General features: G+C 41.6%; 1 protein-coding gene and 1 long non-coding RNA gene across 6 annotated transcripts in view; one reads left to right on the top strand and one right to left on the bottom strand.

The window, feature by feature from the left end:
- LOC149309718 (uncharacterized) overlaps window positions 1-11,894 on the bottom strand; it is a 70,697-nt gene extending 58,803 nt beyond the window's left edge. Inside the window, exon 1 of the long non-coding RNA XR_016281846.1 lies at window positions 11,807-11,894. This is a non-coding gene — a long non-coding RNA (uncharacterized LOC149309718). The remainder of the gene's footprint in view (window positions 1-11,806) is intronic.
- A 3,142-nt stretch (window positions 11,895-15,036) lies between these two features.
- LOC149309717 (COX assembly mitochondrial protein homolog) overlaps window positions 15,037-17,373 on the top strand; it is a 64,103-nt gene continuing 61,766 nt past the window's right edge. For 3 of the 5 annotated variants that reach the window (XM_089532903.1, XM_089532905.1, XM_089532898.1), the window contains exon 1: window positions 15,037-15,139. In XM_089532903.1, coding sequence (XP_089389029.1) covers window positions 15,052-15,139 — 88 coding nt within the window. In that variant the 5' untranslated portion in view covers window positions 15,037-15,051. The remainder of the gene's footprint in view (window positions 15,140-17,373) is intronic. The other 2 variants (XM_089532901.1, XM_089532900.1) reach the window with 2 other exon arrangements.

Raw genomic sequence — 17,373 nt, 5'->3', positions numbered from 1 at the left:
CTACAATAAAATTAAAAAAGAAGATAAAAATGTCTAAAATACATTAAAACAATACAGCATCCCAGGGCGTTCTTTAAAAGTTTTCAGTTTTGAATGCCTGTTTGAAAAGGAAGGTTTTTGCCTGTCAGTGGAAAGCCATCAAGGAAGGGGCCATTCTGGTCTCCCTGGGAAGGGAGTTCCAGAGTCTAGGGGCAGCTACAGAAAAGGCCCTCCCTCATGTCCCCACCAACTGTGCTTGTAATGGTGGTGGGATGGAGAGAAGGGCCTGCTCTGAGGATCTCACAGCCCCGGCCGGCTCATAGAGGGAGATATGGTCTGCCAAATATCCTGGACCTGAGCCATATAGAGCTTTAAAGGTCATCAGAAGAATGAAGAACTTTACTCCAAAGTGAACAGTAAAAGGTGAACACACAAGCTCTGGGCCTAGGCAATAAAACATACAGAGAGGTGTCTGTATGCATGTGCTGATGCTTAAAACAGAGCATGGTGCTGGATACTTGTTTTGTTTTTTGTGTTTGTTTTGTAAACATCATATTTTCAACCTTACTTAGTCCAATAGATTAGAGATGCAGATGTAACTCATCTATATCAAAACCTGGAGTTTTCTTTGAAACCATCCTTTTTATGGCAGGATCTAGTGCAGTAGACTAGAGATGTTGACATAACTCATCTAGGATGGTCACATAAAAACATTAATCATATCTGACATAATATTCTTTGATATGCATTACATTAAAAGTAAAGATTTTACTCTGATCAGATCTTGGAATTTTGTGCTGTCTAACTGTGCACAAGGATGCATCTACACAAATTCCAATGGGGTTTAAATGTGCATAATTGTGCACAGGCCTAAAAATCTAGATATTGCCTAATTAATATCTGACTACAAAGTTATATTTAAATATTGCAGAATTGTTTCCAATAAAAGCAGGGGGACACCTCTGTTGAAATAGGATATATGAATGTAGTATTAGCATATATATTTCCCTGGCACTGTAATAAATGCCAGCTTTACACTCCATTTTTCACCAATTGCAAATGACAGAAAACTGAGCACAGATAGAATATTATGATAAACCACAAAGAAATCAATAAAGGCAGTGACCTGCTTTTCACTTGAGAAGCATGAAGAAATGTTCCCAGTGGAACAGAGAAAAACTGCCTGACACTGAGTCAGATGAATAGTCCATCTACCCAGTATTTTTGACACTCACTGGTAGCAGCTCTCCAGCATTTCAGATGAAGTCTTTCCAGCCATACCTGGAAATACTGGGGAGACCTTCTGCATGCAAAACATATGGAGCCATTTCTTCACACATATGCAAAGTATAACATCAGTTTCATAAAGACAAGAATAGACTACAGATAATGCTTACCGAGTTTGTTCAATACTGCTTCTGCTAAAAGATGTCAAAGAAGGGGGAACATTTAAAGGAAGAGCAGAAGAAAGTCTGGGGAGTCTGATATATCAGACCTCTGTCCCCTCATATATACTGTCCTAAACAAAAGGTATACGCAGCTATGAGTTGTTCAAGCAGCTGGCCCTCTACCAACATAAATTGCTGCATACTCCCCCCCCTCCCTTTGTAACAGAGTTAGAAAATGTTACCCCTTGGATTATTGCTCTCAAAATTCCCCAAGTCCTGGGGTTTACTGAGGGTTGGTTGTGCACTAACTATCCCCATGTGATCACAGTCATTAACACTAAAGGTTACTTAGTGATGGCCTTCTCACCTACACCACAACCATTATGAGGAAGTCTATCAACTCTACTCTGTGTAGAAATCAAGCAAGAATCAAGGCCTCTACAGTAATAGCTTGCCTGAATGTGCATTTCAAACACTGTTGCTGTTGCTGCTGTTGTGTGCCTCCAAGTAATTTTTGACTTACGGACAGCTCAAAATGAAATATAATCTTTTTATAACATAAGAGAACACTGGCCACTATCAGCAATGGGATCATAAGGGGAAACTGTAGGAGGCTCCAGTACCTTTAACAGTTGTTACCTGGTTGTGTGACAAGCAGTACCTGCTAAAATTCCCTCTTCCACACAATCATTAAAGGTTCAGGAACACTCTCCAGTATGCAGTCTGGAAACTCTGATAATACTAAAAGAAATGTCAGCAACACAACTAAGATGTATTATCCAGATCTGAGTGACTACCCGGATGCCACAAAAAGTGTATAAACTGAAACTGGATTTGGGATTGTGACCTACAATAGTATATTAATGTTAAGGGTAAAGACTGGATCCATAAACCATACAACTAAGAAGAAGAGCTGTGCTAGAAAGATACAGCCTTATTCAATAGCTTCAAAATAAGAGAAATGGTGTTATTTTATCAAGCATTGAAATATTATGGGGAAGCATCTGATTTTTCAGGATTCCTGTGAATGTATCAAACCAGATCAAGAGGTAAGAATGAAAGAGTGGACAGGTATAGAGCAAGTTATCAGGCAAATGCAGCAGGGATATAGCAAAAGTGAAGCAACAGAAAGCACGGATCTACATGAAATGATGACATAAGATATTAAATAAGCATGTGCAGACTGCATTAACCTCATTAAAGCAAGTCCTAGCTTTCAAGCAGATCTTGCTTTCCATGAACACATCCCTATTTTTCCACATAGATTTAATCACAGACCTACATACAAAGTAGCTAAGAAAAGAAAAAAATACATTAAAAGTTTCATGGTGGTGATGATCTTTGTGAAAGTTATTATAGTGGATTGAAATTACTTGACTTAAAATGTATGGGTTAAAAATCTAGATGTAACTCCATAATCTGATGTTACATTTCAGACAATGATGAAAGTCAGGCATCCGCAAGCTTATGTCTCATCATGGGAATTGATTCATCACACTGCAATCAGTCTTTTGGTTCTTATCTGAATACAGATTAAGATGCTGGAAAAGATTTACATGTTTGTGCTGCAGAGAGAACGCACAAGAAAAATAGATTTGATTGGTGATAGGGTTTAGCCTCAGTACCAATTACCCATAAAGGTGACCTGCAAAAGATTATTTATAAACTGGATTAATGCCATTTTCTTTTCTTTTTTCATACTGCAAAAGAAGAAGAAAAATGGTCTCAACCTCTCTTTTCTGTTTGTATCATTGACCTACAAAATAACAGGACTGTCAAGTTTTGGCCTTTGTTAATTTTGGCACAGATTCCTCAATGACTTAAATGCTTACTCCTCAAACACATCACTGGCTCCATTCTCTTTTTCAGGCAGGTTTAAAATGACAAACTGGAACCAGAAATGATGGGAAATCAAACAATTGATTTGAACTTTCAAAAATGAAAATCATTTCCTTTCATGTTCATAGCATGCACTGTTATACCATTTTCAAACACAGGCATTGTATTATCATTGCAAAGCAAATAAACAATATTTATTTCATTGTGTGATTGAAAGGGGCAGCAGAGGCTTTTTGATGTCCAACATGACAGTGGTGGTGATGATGAAGATAATAATACAGTAGAGATGGACTGATCCATGGGTGAACGCCTCCCCCCCCCCCACACACACACAAAGCTTTTGAATTTACTATTATTCTTGCTGATGCTCAGCAGTCAGGTTAAGTAAGGACAATGCCTGGATAACTAAGAGGGGGGAAAAGATGTGAGAGCCTACTGTGAGGTGAGATGCGATGAAAAGAAAAAAAAAGAGGCAAGATAATAATAAAGTCAAATTCGTCTTTAACTAGAGCATTGATATAAAGCAACTACAGATTGTAAAGTACAGATTGACTGATTACATCTATATCCTGCCTTCTCCAAGACAGCATACCTGAAGGCAGCTTTCTCTTCTCATCCCATTTCACCCTCAAAAACAACTTTTCAAACTAGGGCTGAATCTATGCAGGCTAAATAATGCATCCTTACCTCAATCTCAGTCTTGATGGAACACATGACCTGATGTGAAAGCATTTATTTTTTGCTGCCTGGGGGCTTTAAGGTGATTTTTAAAAGCTTTCAATTTACTGCACTGTTTCGGGGAAAGAAGTGTGATTGTAAAACTTGTGGTTTGACCACCAAATTGGGATCGCAATGGAATTGGGAATGTGGGAGTTTGGGGACAGGTTGGTGGGTGGTCACCTAGGTCAAGTGGTTCCTGCCACAGAAGGATAGCTCATTTGTTTGCACTGGCATCCAGAAAAGGCAGTTTTGGCTCCCCCCTCCTTTTTGGGGGGATTTAGTATTTGTATGCACATATTTGCAGGCTGGCATTTCACCTCCCCTTTCTCTACAGGATTCACCTTATAGAAATGCAGGTAGACAATCAGAACAAAGGGAAAATGAAAGTATATGTGAATATGCACATGCATTGTGGGAATTAAAAGACACACATCCCCAAGCCTGCAGCTACTGGTGTTGTGTGACCAGACATAAATCGATACAGCAAACACATGTACACAGTAAGAACACCCCCACTGCATTCATGTGACTATGTGGCTTTTCAAACTGATTTCATTCTGGATTAAAAGAGCTGTATGTGGCAGTAAAGAGGGCAGTACCAGGACAGGGATAGTATGCAGTGGAGTTTGGATACAGCCCTTGTGTAGATTCAGCCTAGGTTACCTAGTGGCTGAGTGGGGATTTAAACATGATTTCCCCAGTCTATCAACATGCCTGGTCATTAAACTGTCCAACCTCTTTGATAAAAATGTATTCCTTCTGGGGGGCCCCTCCTGTTTATTTATTTATTTGGTGAGTCCAAGCCACTTTAATAAAACCATTATCCCCATCAACAGTCACATACAATTGTACCAAGTGAATGTTGAGACACCATAGGATAATTGCTATACCAGATTAGGCAGCAAGAGAACTTGAAATGGCCCATATTTTGATACTTGATACCCCCAGATACATCTGAATTAATTTTATCATCTTGTCAAACAGCAAGGAGCTTTCAGTGACCTTCATTTCAACATGGGTCACAATCAAGTATTATGACAACCTTGACTAAGTCTTTGTTCTAGTCAGCCAATCACTGGGCACAGAAGCAGCTGCTCATTTGAATACTCAGCCTTATATAAGAGGAGAGCTAGCATGAAGACACAGGCATTTGCAAGCAGGCAGGCAGGCGGGCAGACGCACAGACACTCACTCTACTCTCAGTGTACGAAACTATGGCTTCAAGGAGAACATTACGCAGAAGACCACGAAACAGGGCACAGGCCAGACGAAGAAGGCGTGCCCTCCGAAAGAGAAGACTGAGGTCTGCCAGAAGCTGCCGACGCCAAAAACCATCAGCTAGAACCAGGTCAAGGCTCCCCAGAAGACTGCAACCTAAGAAGAAGGTCCGAATGACCAGAGATGCTTGGAGCATGCTGCACTCCTATGTAGATGGCATCTACAGGAAAGTGTCTGGGGAAGCTGAGCGTCTAAGGAGGAAGGAACGAAGACCCTCCATCATATCCTCAGATGTGCAAACTGCACTGAGGCAAGTCATGCCAAGGAAGCTGACCAGGCGAGTTGCCTGCACCAGGACCCGTTAGAATGACATCCTTCCCCTTCTCTATGGCTGGCTGAAGACTTTGAAGAGAAGGGAAAGAACAGAAACCAGCCTGAAGAAAAAAAATGTCAATCTTCTGCCTGCTTAAAGATCAAACCAGAACCTTCAAAATGCCAAGGAATCCTGTAACTGACCACTTTTCTTTTCTTTCAATCAACCTCACTTTTACTTCAAAGAAGAAAGATCTGGGAGCATCCAAGCCCATTACTACAATAACACTGCTATGATTAAACCAATCTTCCATTAAGGTATTTTCAGTTATGCATGGAAGTGACTATCAGACTATGAAATTCCAGACTTTCCATCTCTGTGAAGCTTGAGTCAGTGGAAAGAAGACTACAGATCAACCACACTTAGACATGAAAGGACTATGTGAGGGATTTGCTGAAGGAACGTTATCCTTGCAATAAAACAGGATTAGCAGGATTTATTGTTGTGTGTGTTCTTCTTTATTGTGGGATACACACCCTTTGTGTATATTCTGGTTGTATGTGTGCATGTGGGGAATTTGTCTCTGATGATGGGATAATGGCACCATCATCAGACTGAGAGATTTTTACAGTATGAATGTAGTTAAAATGACCTTAAGGATCAACAGACTGCATATGGACTTCACATTTCCAACATGGTACATTTGTTCACATATCCACATGGCCAGTGGTAAGGGACTGTGACAGTTGTAGGTCAGAACTGCTTAAGGGCCAAAGATTCTTCACTCCTGGTGCATTCTTTGAATCATTTTTCTTGGGCAAGGTAATTGGTTGAATGTGAAGCAACAGACTGAGACTCCAGAGAAAATGGAGATATTGTGGGTAATTGGTTCATCTGCTCAGTTAAGTGACATTCTATCTATCCTGGAGGAGGATACACCATCTTTTATTTGCTTACAATGATATTCACACGTGGGATGGTTAATTTGCTCTAGTTTTAGTATGACTTTAAAGGAGATGCCCAAGGTGCTGGATCTACTCTAAGAATAGGGTTCAGGACCTTGGATAATGCCTTCAAAATTCAGAGTAAACCCAGAGCTAATTCATTGTCCTACTGAAATGAAAGCAACAATGCACCACCAGCTGATATTCCAACTATGATCCACAAAGGGTAATCCTTCACAATGCTTATACCTGCTGGATGCCACTGGAACTGATATAGAAACATGGCAAAGCAGGCATCTATACGAGACAGAGCCTGGTGTATTGCATCCTCTTTGAAGACTAGAAACTGAATTTCTCCAGAGAAGCCTCCATATTTTGTATTAGTAAATTTTGAAGTGCTGTTTTGGTTTAGGGGAATCCCAAACAGGGAATGAATGGACTGGGACTTTACTATTTGAGGTTTCCATCTCTAACAAAGTTAAAAAAAAAAAAAGCTCAGGACTACAATTGGCAAGTTTTACCAAAACAACATCTAAAAATTTCCTATTCAAAACCATAAGGGTTTTTCTTCAGAGATTCAGTTTTCCTGCCTAACAAAGGGGTTTGTGACCTCATAAGGGACAGAGACATCCTGGATACAAGGGGAAGTACCCAGTGGTGTCACTAGGGTTGACATCACCTGGTATAGTAACTCATGGCATCACTCTCTCATCCCATACCACACCATTAAGAATCCTTAGTAATATATTTTGTACTAATGTTACCCATATATCATAATTCATTTATATCACATAAACAACTTAGCAAAATTAAAATTATACGGTATCTTTAAATTACAGTATCATATACACAGTCTAAATGTATTTACATGTACAGTACATTGTTTCATGTGGTTGAAGTGAAAATTTGGGAAGTTGTGATGTTCTGGAAGAAAACTTTAAAAGAATTATTTTTAAAAAAATGAGTTAAAATTATTTAAAAACAAAAACAAAATGGAGGCCTCTTGTTTCTCTTCTCACTAAGCCTCACCCCACTCACACCATCTCTTCAACATTTTAAAGGGATAAAGTCAAACACCAGACCCATTACTGCCAAAAGGCAGATGTTTGGGGAGCTGTGGTATCACCCCCGCACACACATACACCGGCACATTTAGGATGTCTCCTGGTGCAGCCTGCACCCCGCTAGTGACACCCTTGAAAATACCTTTCCATATTGCTAATGGTATTTAAATTTTTGTCCAAAAACATAGCAGAAATAACCCAGTTTGTGACCACTTCAACTGCCCTGGCTCAGTGCTAGGGAATTCTGAGAACTGCAGTTTTGTGAGACATTTAGCCTTCTCTATCAGAGAGCTCTGGTGCCACAATAAACTATAGTTCCCAGGATTCTCTAGCATTGAGCCAGGGCAGTTAAAGCAGTCTCAAACTGGATTATTTCTGCTGTGTGTTTTGGACCTTTATCTACTGGACTCTGTAATGGCCAAAAGGCGAAGTGGTCTGCCTGCATAAATACTGTATCCACACCATCTCAGCTTAGAACAACACCAACATCATCTTCACAAAATGCAGGTCTGTGACTACCAGGACCATATACTTTATATTTTTTCTCCTGTATGATTTTTAACACCTTTGTCTTTTGAAGAAGCTGACTGAACTTCGAAAGCTTACATCATGTATTTTGTGCATTTTTGTTCAGCCAATAAAGGTATCACTGTTTTGTGGATTTTGGATGTTATTGTACTTCACCAATAGTACTACTGAAGAAGAGAAGTAATTACAAATAACTTGCTATTTATAACTAGTTACCGCTAAGCTCAACTGCTACATTGATCACTCCCTCCACATAAACATGTCACATACAATTGACAAAAATTGCCTTTCAATGAGTACTTTACACCACAAACCTGGAGTGAACGCTGCTTTTGCCCTACATTAATTAAATTCAAATTATGTGGGCTTAGATAGCTCAGGTACAAGCATCACATATTCAGGGGAAAAAAAGATGTTTTAGAAATGGTATCTCTCCACAGTATCAGGAAACAGCAACTGTCTTCTCACAGCTCCTCAGACTTTTAATGCTATCAAACACCGCATACTTTTGCTTCATATCAAAAATCCCTTCACATTTCATTGCTGTAGTGCAGAATGCATTTCACAGAAACATACTCAGAGAAAAATAGTTAAATACACTTTATGTTTTGAAGAGGTGTTATTTGACCGTGTTTTGTTCATCTTGCAGTCCAGAGTGGATTGGTTTTTAATTTTTTTAATTTTTTCTTAACCACACCTTTCAACAGATTACTTTGCCTTTATCTCAGAAGGAGAAGGTGTGGGGACTTCTGAAATAGATAATTAATCTCTATTGCTATCTATAGTTTCATAGTTAACACTGTCTTGGAAGAAGTGTAAAAACACATTCACACTTTAGAAAATGGGTGATTAGTTAATCAAATGACAATATGAATGGTAGACAAACATAAAAATGACTGCAAGGTGGAGCTATTTATGAACAGTCACATTCTGTGCATAGGAAATGTATTTGTTGCCATTTATAAGCAGCACTTCTCAGAGACCTTAAGCAGTTCCAAACTTTTTCTTCCCACATGCACCAGAAAACCATTTTGGCCCAGCAGAGATCCAAGTTCTGAACTTACTCTTCCTTTTCACTCTTTTTATCCAGAAAGTCACCACCACCCATTTCAACAGACCAGTTTCTACAAGCAATCTATTCGCTGCTACTTAAAATATGTCCCACGCCATTCGGTGGGGCTTTCATATCAGGAAGCATGTTTTAGGATTGCAGTCTTAATGCTCTTTAACCCCTGTGCTATTCAGATAAAGAGAATTTAAAGTGAGGAAGAAACAGAAGTACAGATACAGGCATATTTCCATTAACAAAGCCTCCAACAAGGAAGCTCTTCCTTTACAAAGTCTTTTTACACCTACCCTGTTCCTTATTCCCTCCTTGTCCCCTGTCTAGCGGGAAGCAGTGGCATCACTAGGGGAGTGCGGGGGGTTCAGACCACACCAGGTGACGCCCTAAGGTGGGGTGACACCATTGCTCCTCAAACATCTCCTTTTTTTTGACATAAATGGGATGTGGCATTAGCCTGTGTCCCATTAAAATGCTGACTATGGTGTGAGTGAGGCAAGGCTCAATGGGAGGAGAAAGGAAAGCTCCCAGTTTATATATATATATATATATATAATTTTAATTTTAAAAATATATATATCAAATATTCTTCTTAAAAATTTCTTTAAACACATCACTTTTTACCAAATTTTCACTTCAACCTGGAATTATGCATATGTAAATGCACAGAGGTTGTGCGTATGATGTTGTGATTTAAAGGTATAATTCTAATTTTGCTAGTTGTTTTATGTCACAACTAATACTATGAAATTCAGTGATATGAAGGAATTATGACTGATGAGTAACAGTATTACAAGAACCTTACCATGTAGTTGTAAGGCAGGAGGTCAATGAGGGTGTGACACCATGAGTTACCGCACCGGGTGACACCAACCGTAGTGATGCCACTGTCTGGAAGGATTTTTTTTTTCCTTTTTAGCAGCATCAGCATATTCTGAAGGAGAGCTGGAGAAACACAAGCTTTCATAGGTCAAGTTGCAGCAGTATGTTTGCAGCAAACAATGTAATAAAAGCTTGATTTGGGAAAGAATAGAATTGTGCTCTAGATGGTCCTGCTGCAGCAATGTCTGCACGGCTACAACAGGCAAGATAAACAGCAGCTGTTTCAAGCATGCTTGAACAACAAAAGAGAAAGAAAAGGAGAAAGCAGATAAGACTGCCTCACTGGCAACCAGCAACATATTAAAGAATCAGTGATCCGTTAATTTAACCACCAAATGGAAATCAAAAGTGGAGGGTAGTAAAAGAGAAGAAAACAAAACAAAATCATCTTGGGTGCATTATGAAAGAAGCTTTCAAGCAACCTCTAGAAATTTCAGAATGTTTTTGTTTACTCATGCATGGTTTACCTGATACATTTTTGTTTTTTCCATTTCACCTGTGCCTATTGTTGAGTTCTGAATACATTTTGTGAAACTGGATTTTTCTTTCTTTGTGGTGTAGGAACCTACTGTATCCCTATTCTTTCCATATTACTTCTGCTTCTGGTACCAAATTTTCAATTAATTAAATAACATTCGGGAACATTTCTACTTTGTTAACTGAGGTATACCCCCCTAAACAAGAATCCTGTATTGCTATGTATTTTATATGTATTATCCTATTATTTCTTAGATTGTACGCCATAGGCAGGTTTACTCTTTTATATTTATTGTTTTTATGTACAGTGCTGTGCAAATCTACAGAGCTATATAAATGAATCATCATCATCATCATCATAGCTTAAAAGATGGAAATCAGGCAGCCATCTAGATCAGTGATATGTAGACTGGTGCCAGTCCTGGTGCCTCATGAGTTTCCAGGAAAGACAAACCTAACTGGAGCCAATGGGGGGGAAACAGATGGTGCCAATCTCTGACACAGTGAAAAAAAACACAACTGCATCACCACATCGGGACAGCCTAAGCGCTAGTCTAGATATTGTTGGACTGCAACTCCCAGGATTTCTTACCATTCCTCATCATCAGCTATGCTAGCTAAAGCTGGTAGGACTTGGGGCCGATACAGTCTGGCCAAAATAAAACTGTGTTGGGTTACTTTGGAGGTATGCTGTTTAAATGACACACACATCTTAAGATGCCAGAAGCTGTACCAAAGCTTTGCTCCAGTCATTAGGACTGGAGTATGGTTTTGGCGCAGCTTCGGGCCTCTTAGGATGCATGCATCATTTAAACAGCACACTTTCAAAGTGGCCTGAAGCAGCTTTATTTTGGCCTGTCTGCTTGGGCCCTTGGAATCCAAGAAGATGTGGAGGGCCACATTATCCACCCTAGTTTAAACTCATACAACTGTCTGTGTAAATGGTATGGGAGTAAAACCCTCTTCCAATGAAACAATGGCGGGATACAGACTGCCCAAAATGGGCAGCCTCCCACCGCTCTGGTTTGCTCTGTGGGGAAGCCACAGCCTCCAGACCATGGGGCTTCCCTGTGGAGCAAAAAGAACTCTTAAAAAACGGGTTCTTCTTGTGGCACCCTTGTGACGCCGCAATGCGCCAACGGCGCACTTGCGGCATCACAATGCCGGCGGGACGTGCCGACACTAAGCGTCCGTCGCATCAAAATGGCAGTGCCCATGTGTACAGGGCACCACCATTTTGATGTACAGAGTACGTACTAGGGTTGTGGGACATATATAAGCAACGCCCCGAGGCAACCCTAGTACGTATGCAGGTCAATGCTTTCGCCGGTCTGTATCCCACCAAAGTTCACTTCATAAAATACATCAGAAACAGAGCTTGGGAAACTTACCTTTTTGGACTAGTTGTGCTGGCTGGAGGATTCTGGGAACTCAAGTCCAAACATTAACTTTTCTAAGCTCTTATCACAGGAATCATAGGGCACAAATCCCAGCTCAAGATGTGCAGTCACAGACACCACTGCTTTGTTTCTCCTGCATTTCTCTGCGTCTGTCTCAAATTGATAAGAAAAAGTCAAGACTTTTCCCAGGAAAGTTATTCAACAGTATGGTAGCCACACTTCCTACAGCTTCTTCAACTCAGTCTTCTTCTATCATATTTTGCATTGGTGGGTAGACTACTACACATGCACAACCAAGTTCAACATGCCCCTACAGTCAACATTACTGTCACTGTGGCAGCAAGCAGAGATGGCAGGGTATCTGTGGCATTGCTCTCCTAGCCTCCAGAATTTGAGTATAACTCGGTACCATGTGACTTTCCAGACCCCAGCACTTATGGTAAAAAAACTGCATTACCACTAGAGCACTATTAGTACTTTATGACAAAAGATGGGTGTTGAACACCCTTAAAACCTTTTGCTCACATTTACTTTTATGTAAGCTAGTCCTTTGTGATTTCTGAAAAGTCAGGCAGAAACAGGGGTTTTATACAGGTTTTCCATATTACCTCTGAGCAAGCATGCCATCAAGGCAGGGTGGCATATCCTCTGGCTGTCCAAGTTTGGCAGGGATGATCCAGTTAATTCTCTGCTGTTCCACTTTCTCAGCTGCTTTTAAAATGTCCCAGTTTTCACTCTTCGTCTCACTGTCGGCCTTCATCCTTGGCTTGCTTCACTTATTGCAAAAAGAGCTCAAAGTGCGAAAGCAGTTTGCATTCATTTAACTCAACAAGAGGAAGAGGAGGGATAGAGTCTTAACCTTCCCAGGAGGCTTATTAGAGGGTTTTTCCCCACAGCTTTCCTAAACTCAATATATCATTCTTTGGTTTTCCCCCTCATTAATGTATTAACTAATAATACCCATTGGGAGCCAGCATGGCATAGTGGTTTGACTACAACTCTGGCGACCATGGTTCAATTGCTAACTCGGCCATGAAACACACTGAGTGGTCTTGGGGAAGTCACATACTCTCAACCTCACGGGAAGGCAATGGCAAATCCACTCTGAACAAATCTTGTCAAGAAAACTCCGTGATAGGTTTGCCATAAATCAGAAATTACTTGTAGGCACTTTTTGTAGGAGGATGTGGAGAGGTTTAAGGAATTATGTTCTGGTTTTCTCAGAGCTTGCTAAGTATGATTAACTTAGGTGGGATACAGACTGCCCCAAAAGGGCGGTCTGCCGCTGCCCATTTTTCCACCAGCAGGAAGCCGCAGTGGGTAAACCGCACAGCTTCCCGCCGGCGGAAGAAGAACACGCTATGTGTCCGTCATGTCGTAATGGCAGCACCCATATAGACAGGGTGCCGCCATTTTGAGGCCATCGTGACTAGGGTTGCGGGGTGTGCGGTGGCGCCACCCTCGCGCAACCCTAGCATGAATCCAGGCCGGTGCAAAGCGCTGGTATGGATAGCGCCATAGTCCTTCTTGAGCCCATACAAACAGGCCAAAATAAAGCTGCTTTGGGTCTCTGTGTAGATATGCTGTTTAATAAATAATAATAAATAAAATAAAATATTTTTTTTATTTCTATCCCGCTTTTTGCCAGGCAATCAAAGCGGCGTACAACAGGTTAAAATACATCCATCCATACATAATATCCCCCCTTAAAACAAGATTAAACAATGTAAGATTAAAAACTACATATTAAAACTGACTAAGCTAAATAAAAATCATCATGGGCAGAGTTCACTGTTTAAATGATGCATACATCCTAAGAGGCCAGAAGTTGTGCCAAAGCCGTGCTCCAGTCCTAGGGTGCAGCTTCTGGCCCCGTAAGATGTACGTGTCATTTAAAGAGCATACCTCCAAAGTGACCCGAAGCAGCTTTATTTTGGCCTTTATGTATGGGCCCTCTTATGTCTGTATGAATTTCAGCCTGGAATATGGGATGCATAGATTACTCTGCAGTATGCATAGAGGAGCGCAAGTGTGGTGTAGTGGGTCAAGTGTTGGAGTATGAGTCTGGAAGTTCGTCTCCACTCAAGCATAAAAACCCACTGGGTGCCCTTGGGCAAGTCACACACTCTCACTCAGAGGATGGCAGTGGTAACCCCCCTCTGAAGAAACATGCCAAGAAAACCCTATGATAGGTTGACTTTAGGATTACCGTAAATCAAAAATGACTTGGAGGCAGACTTAGCTTCAAAACACACTGCAGCAATAATCCAGTTTGAGACCGCTTTAACTGCCCTGGCTCAATGCCAGGGAATTCTGGGTACTGCAGTTTTGTGAGACATTTAGCCTTCTCTGTCACAGAGAGCTCTGGAGCCACCACAAAGTACAATTCCCAGGATTCCCTAGCACCGAGCCAGGGCAATTAAAGCGGTCTCAAGCTGGATTATTGCTGCGGTGTGTTTCGGACCCAATGAGACCCCAAATATTGTGTGGTGGTGGACAGAGGTTTCCATAATAGTGTTGTGGCTAAATTTTTCTACCCTTTAAAGAAGCCATCCAAGGTGGTTAACCATACTGGCAGATGCTCCATCCCTCTAAATCAGCCATTCCCATACTCTGTGCCGCCAGGTGTTTTTTTGGACTACAATTCCCAGAAGCCTCAGCCAGTTTGGTCAATAATTTGGGATTCTGGGAGCTGAAGTCCAAAATACCTAGAAGGCTAGAGTTTGGCAACCAGTGCTCTAAATACTCAACATTTCCTCTCAAACAACAACAACAACCATGTAAAACAGTACACACTGTCTGTTCTTGTGTGTGTGGTGTTTGGAGTGTGGTGGAGTCTACTTCTTTGGAGGTTTTTAAAGAAGCTGGATGGCCATAATTGGGGTGCTTTGATTGAGAGTTCCTGCATGGCAAAAGGGGGTTGGACTGGAGCGTCCTTGTGGTCTCATACAGCTTAATTTGGAACTCCTGCCCAGCCCTGGAAAGCCATTGGGAGAACTTGGGCAGGTCTGAACCTCAGAGGAAGGCAAAGGCAACCCTCCCTGGTCAAATCTTGCCAAGAAACCCCCATGATAGGCTCTGAAGGCACAGAGGGACAACATTTCCAGCGAGTCTGGATCCTGCCCAGAGGGGCGGGCGCCATCTTATGAGGAGGCAGAGAGAGAGAGAGAGAGAGAATAACGTAGCAGTGATGATGATGGCACTGGCAATAGCAACACTGGCGGGTTGTTGTGAGCATGCGCGCGCATGCGCTGTGGCTCCGTCGGAAATGGTGGACTCCAGAGAAGAGAGTGGAAACCCTCCTGGAAGTGCGGGTGCTCTTCAGTAACTGGCTTTTGGGCGGGAAGGGACTCCTTGGCAGGGATTATTTGTTTTATATATACATAATTGTCATTATTTGTTGCATCCACATTGGAGGAATAAACCGGTTTGGTAGCGCTCTAACTCATTGTCTGGCTCTTTGCTATGGAATTCTGGGAGTTGCAGTTTGTTGTGGGGGCCCACAACAAACTCCAACTCCCAGAATTCCATAGCAAAGAGCCAGACAATGAGTTAGAGCGCTACCAAACCGGGTTATTAACTGCCCTGGCTCAATGCTAGGGAATCCTGGGAAGTGTACTTTCGTGAGACATTGAGCCTTTCCCTGTCAGAGAGCTCTTGTGCCACAATAAACTACAGCTCCCAGGATTCCCTAGCACTCAGCCAGGGCAATTAAAGCGGTCTCAAACTGCATTATTTCTGCAGTGTGTATTAGACCTCACCCACTCTAAAATCCAAAACACACTGCAGAAACAATCCAGTTTGAGACTGCTTTAACTGCCCTAGCTCAATGCTATGGAATCCTGGGAATTGTAGTTTATTGTGGCACCAGAGCTCTCTGATAGAGGAAGGCTAAATGTCTCACAAAGCCACAGTTCCCAGGATTCACTAGCACTGAGCCATGGCACTTTAAAGCAGTCTCAAACTGGATTATTTCTGTGGTGTGGATGCAGCCAGAATAATCTGTACTGTACCGCGTCTCAATGTAAGGTCTAAAACACACTGCAGAAATAATCCGGTTTGATACCTCTTTAATTGCCTTGGCCCAATGCTGAGGAATTCTGGGAAGTATAGTTTTATGACCCCTTTAGCCTCCTCTGTCAGAGAGCTCTCCTGCCACAGTAAACTACAATTCCCAGAATTCCTTAGCATTGAGCCAGGGCAGTTAAAGCAGTCTCAAACTGGATTGTTTCTGTAGTGTGCTTTGGATCTAAGACCCTTCTGAACACTAAGGAAATTGGGGATATGCTTGTTTTATATGAAGTGTATGTGGATCATGGGTAAGTGAATAGATACAGGAACACAAGAAACTGCTCTATTGAGTCAGACTCATAGGACCAATATTGGCTGCTCTGAATGACAGCAGCCCTCCAGGGTTTTTGTTGTAGCCTTCACGTCATTTCCAAGTTACAGGGATCGTAAGGTGAACCTAACTTGGGGTTTTCTTGGCAAGGTTTGTTCAGAGGGGCTTTTCCTTTCTCTGAGGCTGAGAGTGTGTGACTTGGTTAAAGTCACCAAGGGTGGGTTCACCCAATGGCTGAATGGGAATCCAAACCCTGGTGTCCAGAGTCATAGGTCCGAAACACACTGAAGAAATAATTCAGTTTGAGACCGCTTTAACTGCTCTTGGCTCAGTGCTAGGGAATCATGGGAACTGTAGTTTATAGTGGCACGAAAGCTCTCTGATAGAGAATTCTCAATAATCCGTAGCATTGAGCCAGGGCAGTTAAAGCAGTCTCAAATGGAATTATTTCTGCAGTGTGTTTTGGACCATAGTCTAACACTCAAGCCATTGTATATAATGCTATTGTATACAATGGTACTTGAGCATCCATGGATTTCGGTGTCCACCAGGAAACCAAACACCAGTGAATGTCAAGGTCCCACTGTACTAGCTATGTGTGCTCACCTTCCAAAACCAGATGAGATCAAAGGCCTGATTAACACTAGAAAATTATAGCACTTTGGTTCCACTTTGACTGCCATGGCTCTATATTGTGGTATCCTGGGATTTGTAGTTTGGGGAGGAATTAGAGTTCTCAGGCCGAGAATGCTAAATTGTTGTAGCTGTGTCTTCTCAAGTCCTTTCTGACTTATGGCGACTTGATGGGTTTCCATGGCCAAGCAGGGAATCAAACCCTGATCTCCAGAGTCAAAATCCAATGCTCAAACCACTATACCACACTGTTTCTCAGATTCTAAATATCTTTCCCTAAACTGCAGGTTCCAAGAACTGCAAATTCTGGGAATCATAGTCTGTTGTGGCACTAGAGCTCATTGACAGAGAAAGCTAAATGTCTCACAAAATGATAATTACCAGAAATGCATTAGTGTTGAACAATGGCAGTTAAAGTGGTGTCAAACTGGATTATTTCTGCAGTGCAGATGCAGATTTGCAATTAACATATGGCAGTGCAATATTAAGTTCATGTAGGCCGCATCCACACTGCAGAAATAATGCAGTTAGATACCACTTTAATTGCCAGGGTTGTGGCACCATAACTATGAAAGAGGAAGGT

Source organism: Sceloporus occidentalis, unplaced genomic scaffold, assembly GCF_023333645.1.
Source record: "Sceloporus occidentalis isolate IW3139 unplaced genomic scaffold, rSceOcc1.0.p SCAF_7, whole genome shotgun sequence".
NCBI classification, from domain to species: domain Eukaryota; kingdom Metazoa; phylum Chordata; class Lepidosauria; order Squamata; family Phrynosomatidae; genus Sceloporus; species Sceloporus occidentalis.
The sequence above is the reverse complement of the archived record's forward strand: the minus strand, read 5'-3'. Positions and strand labels throughout refer to the sequence as shown.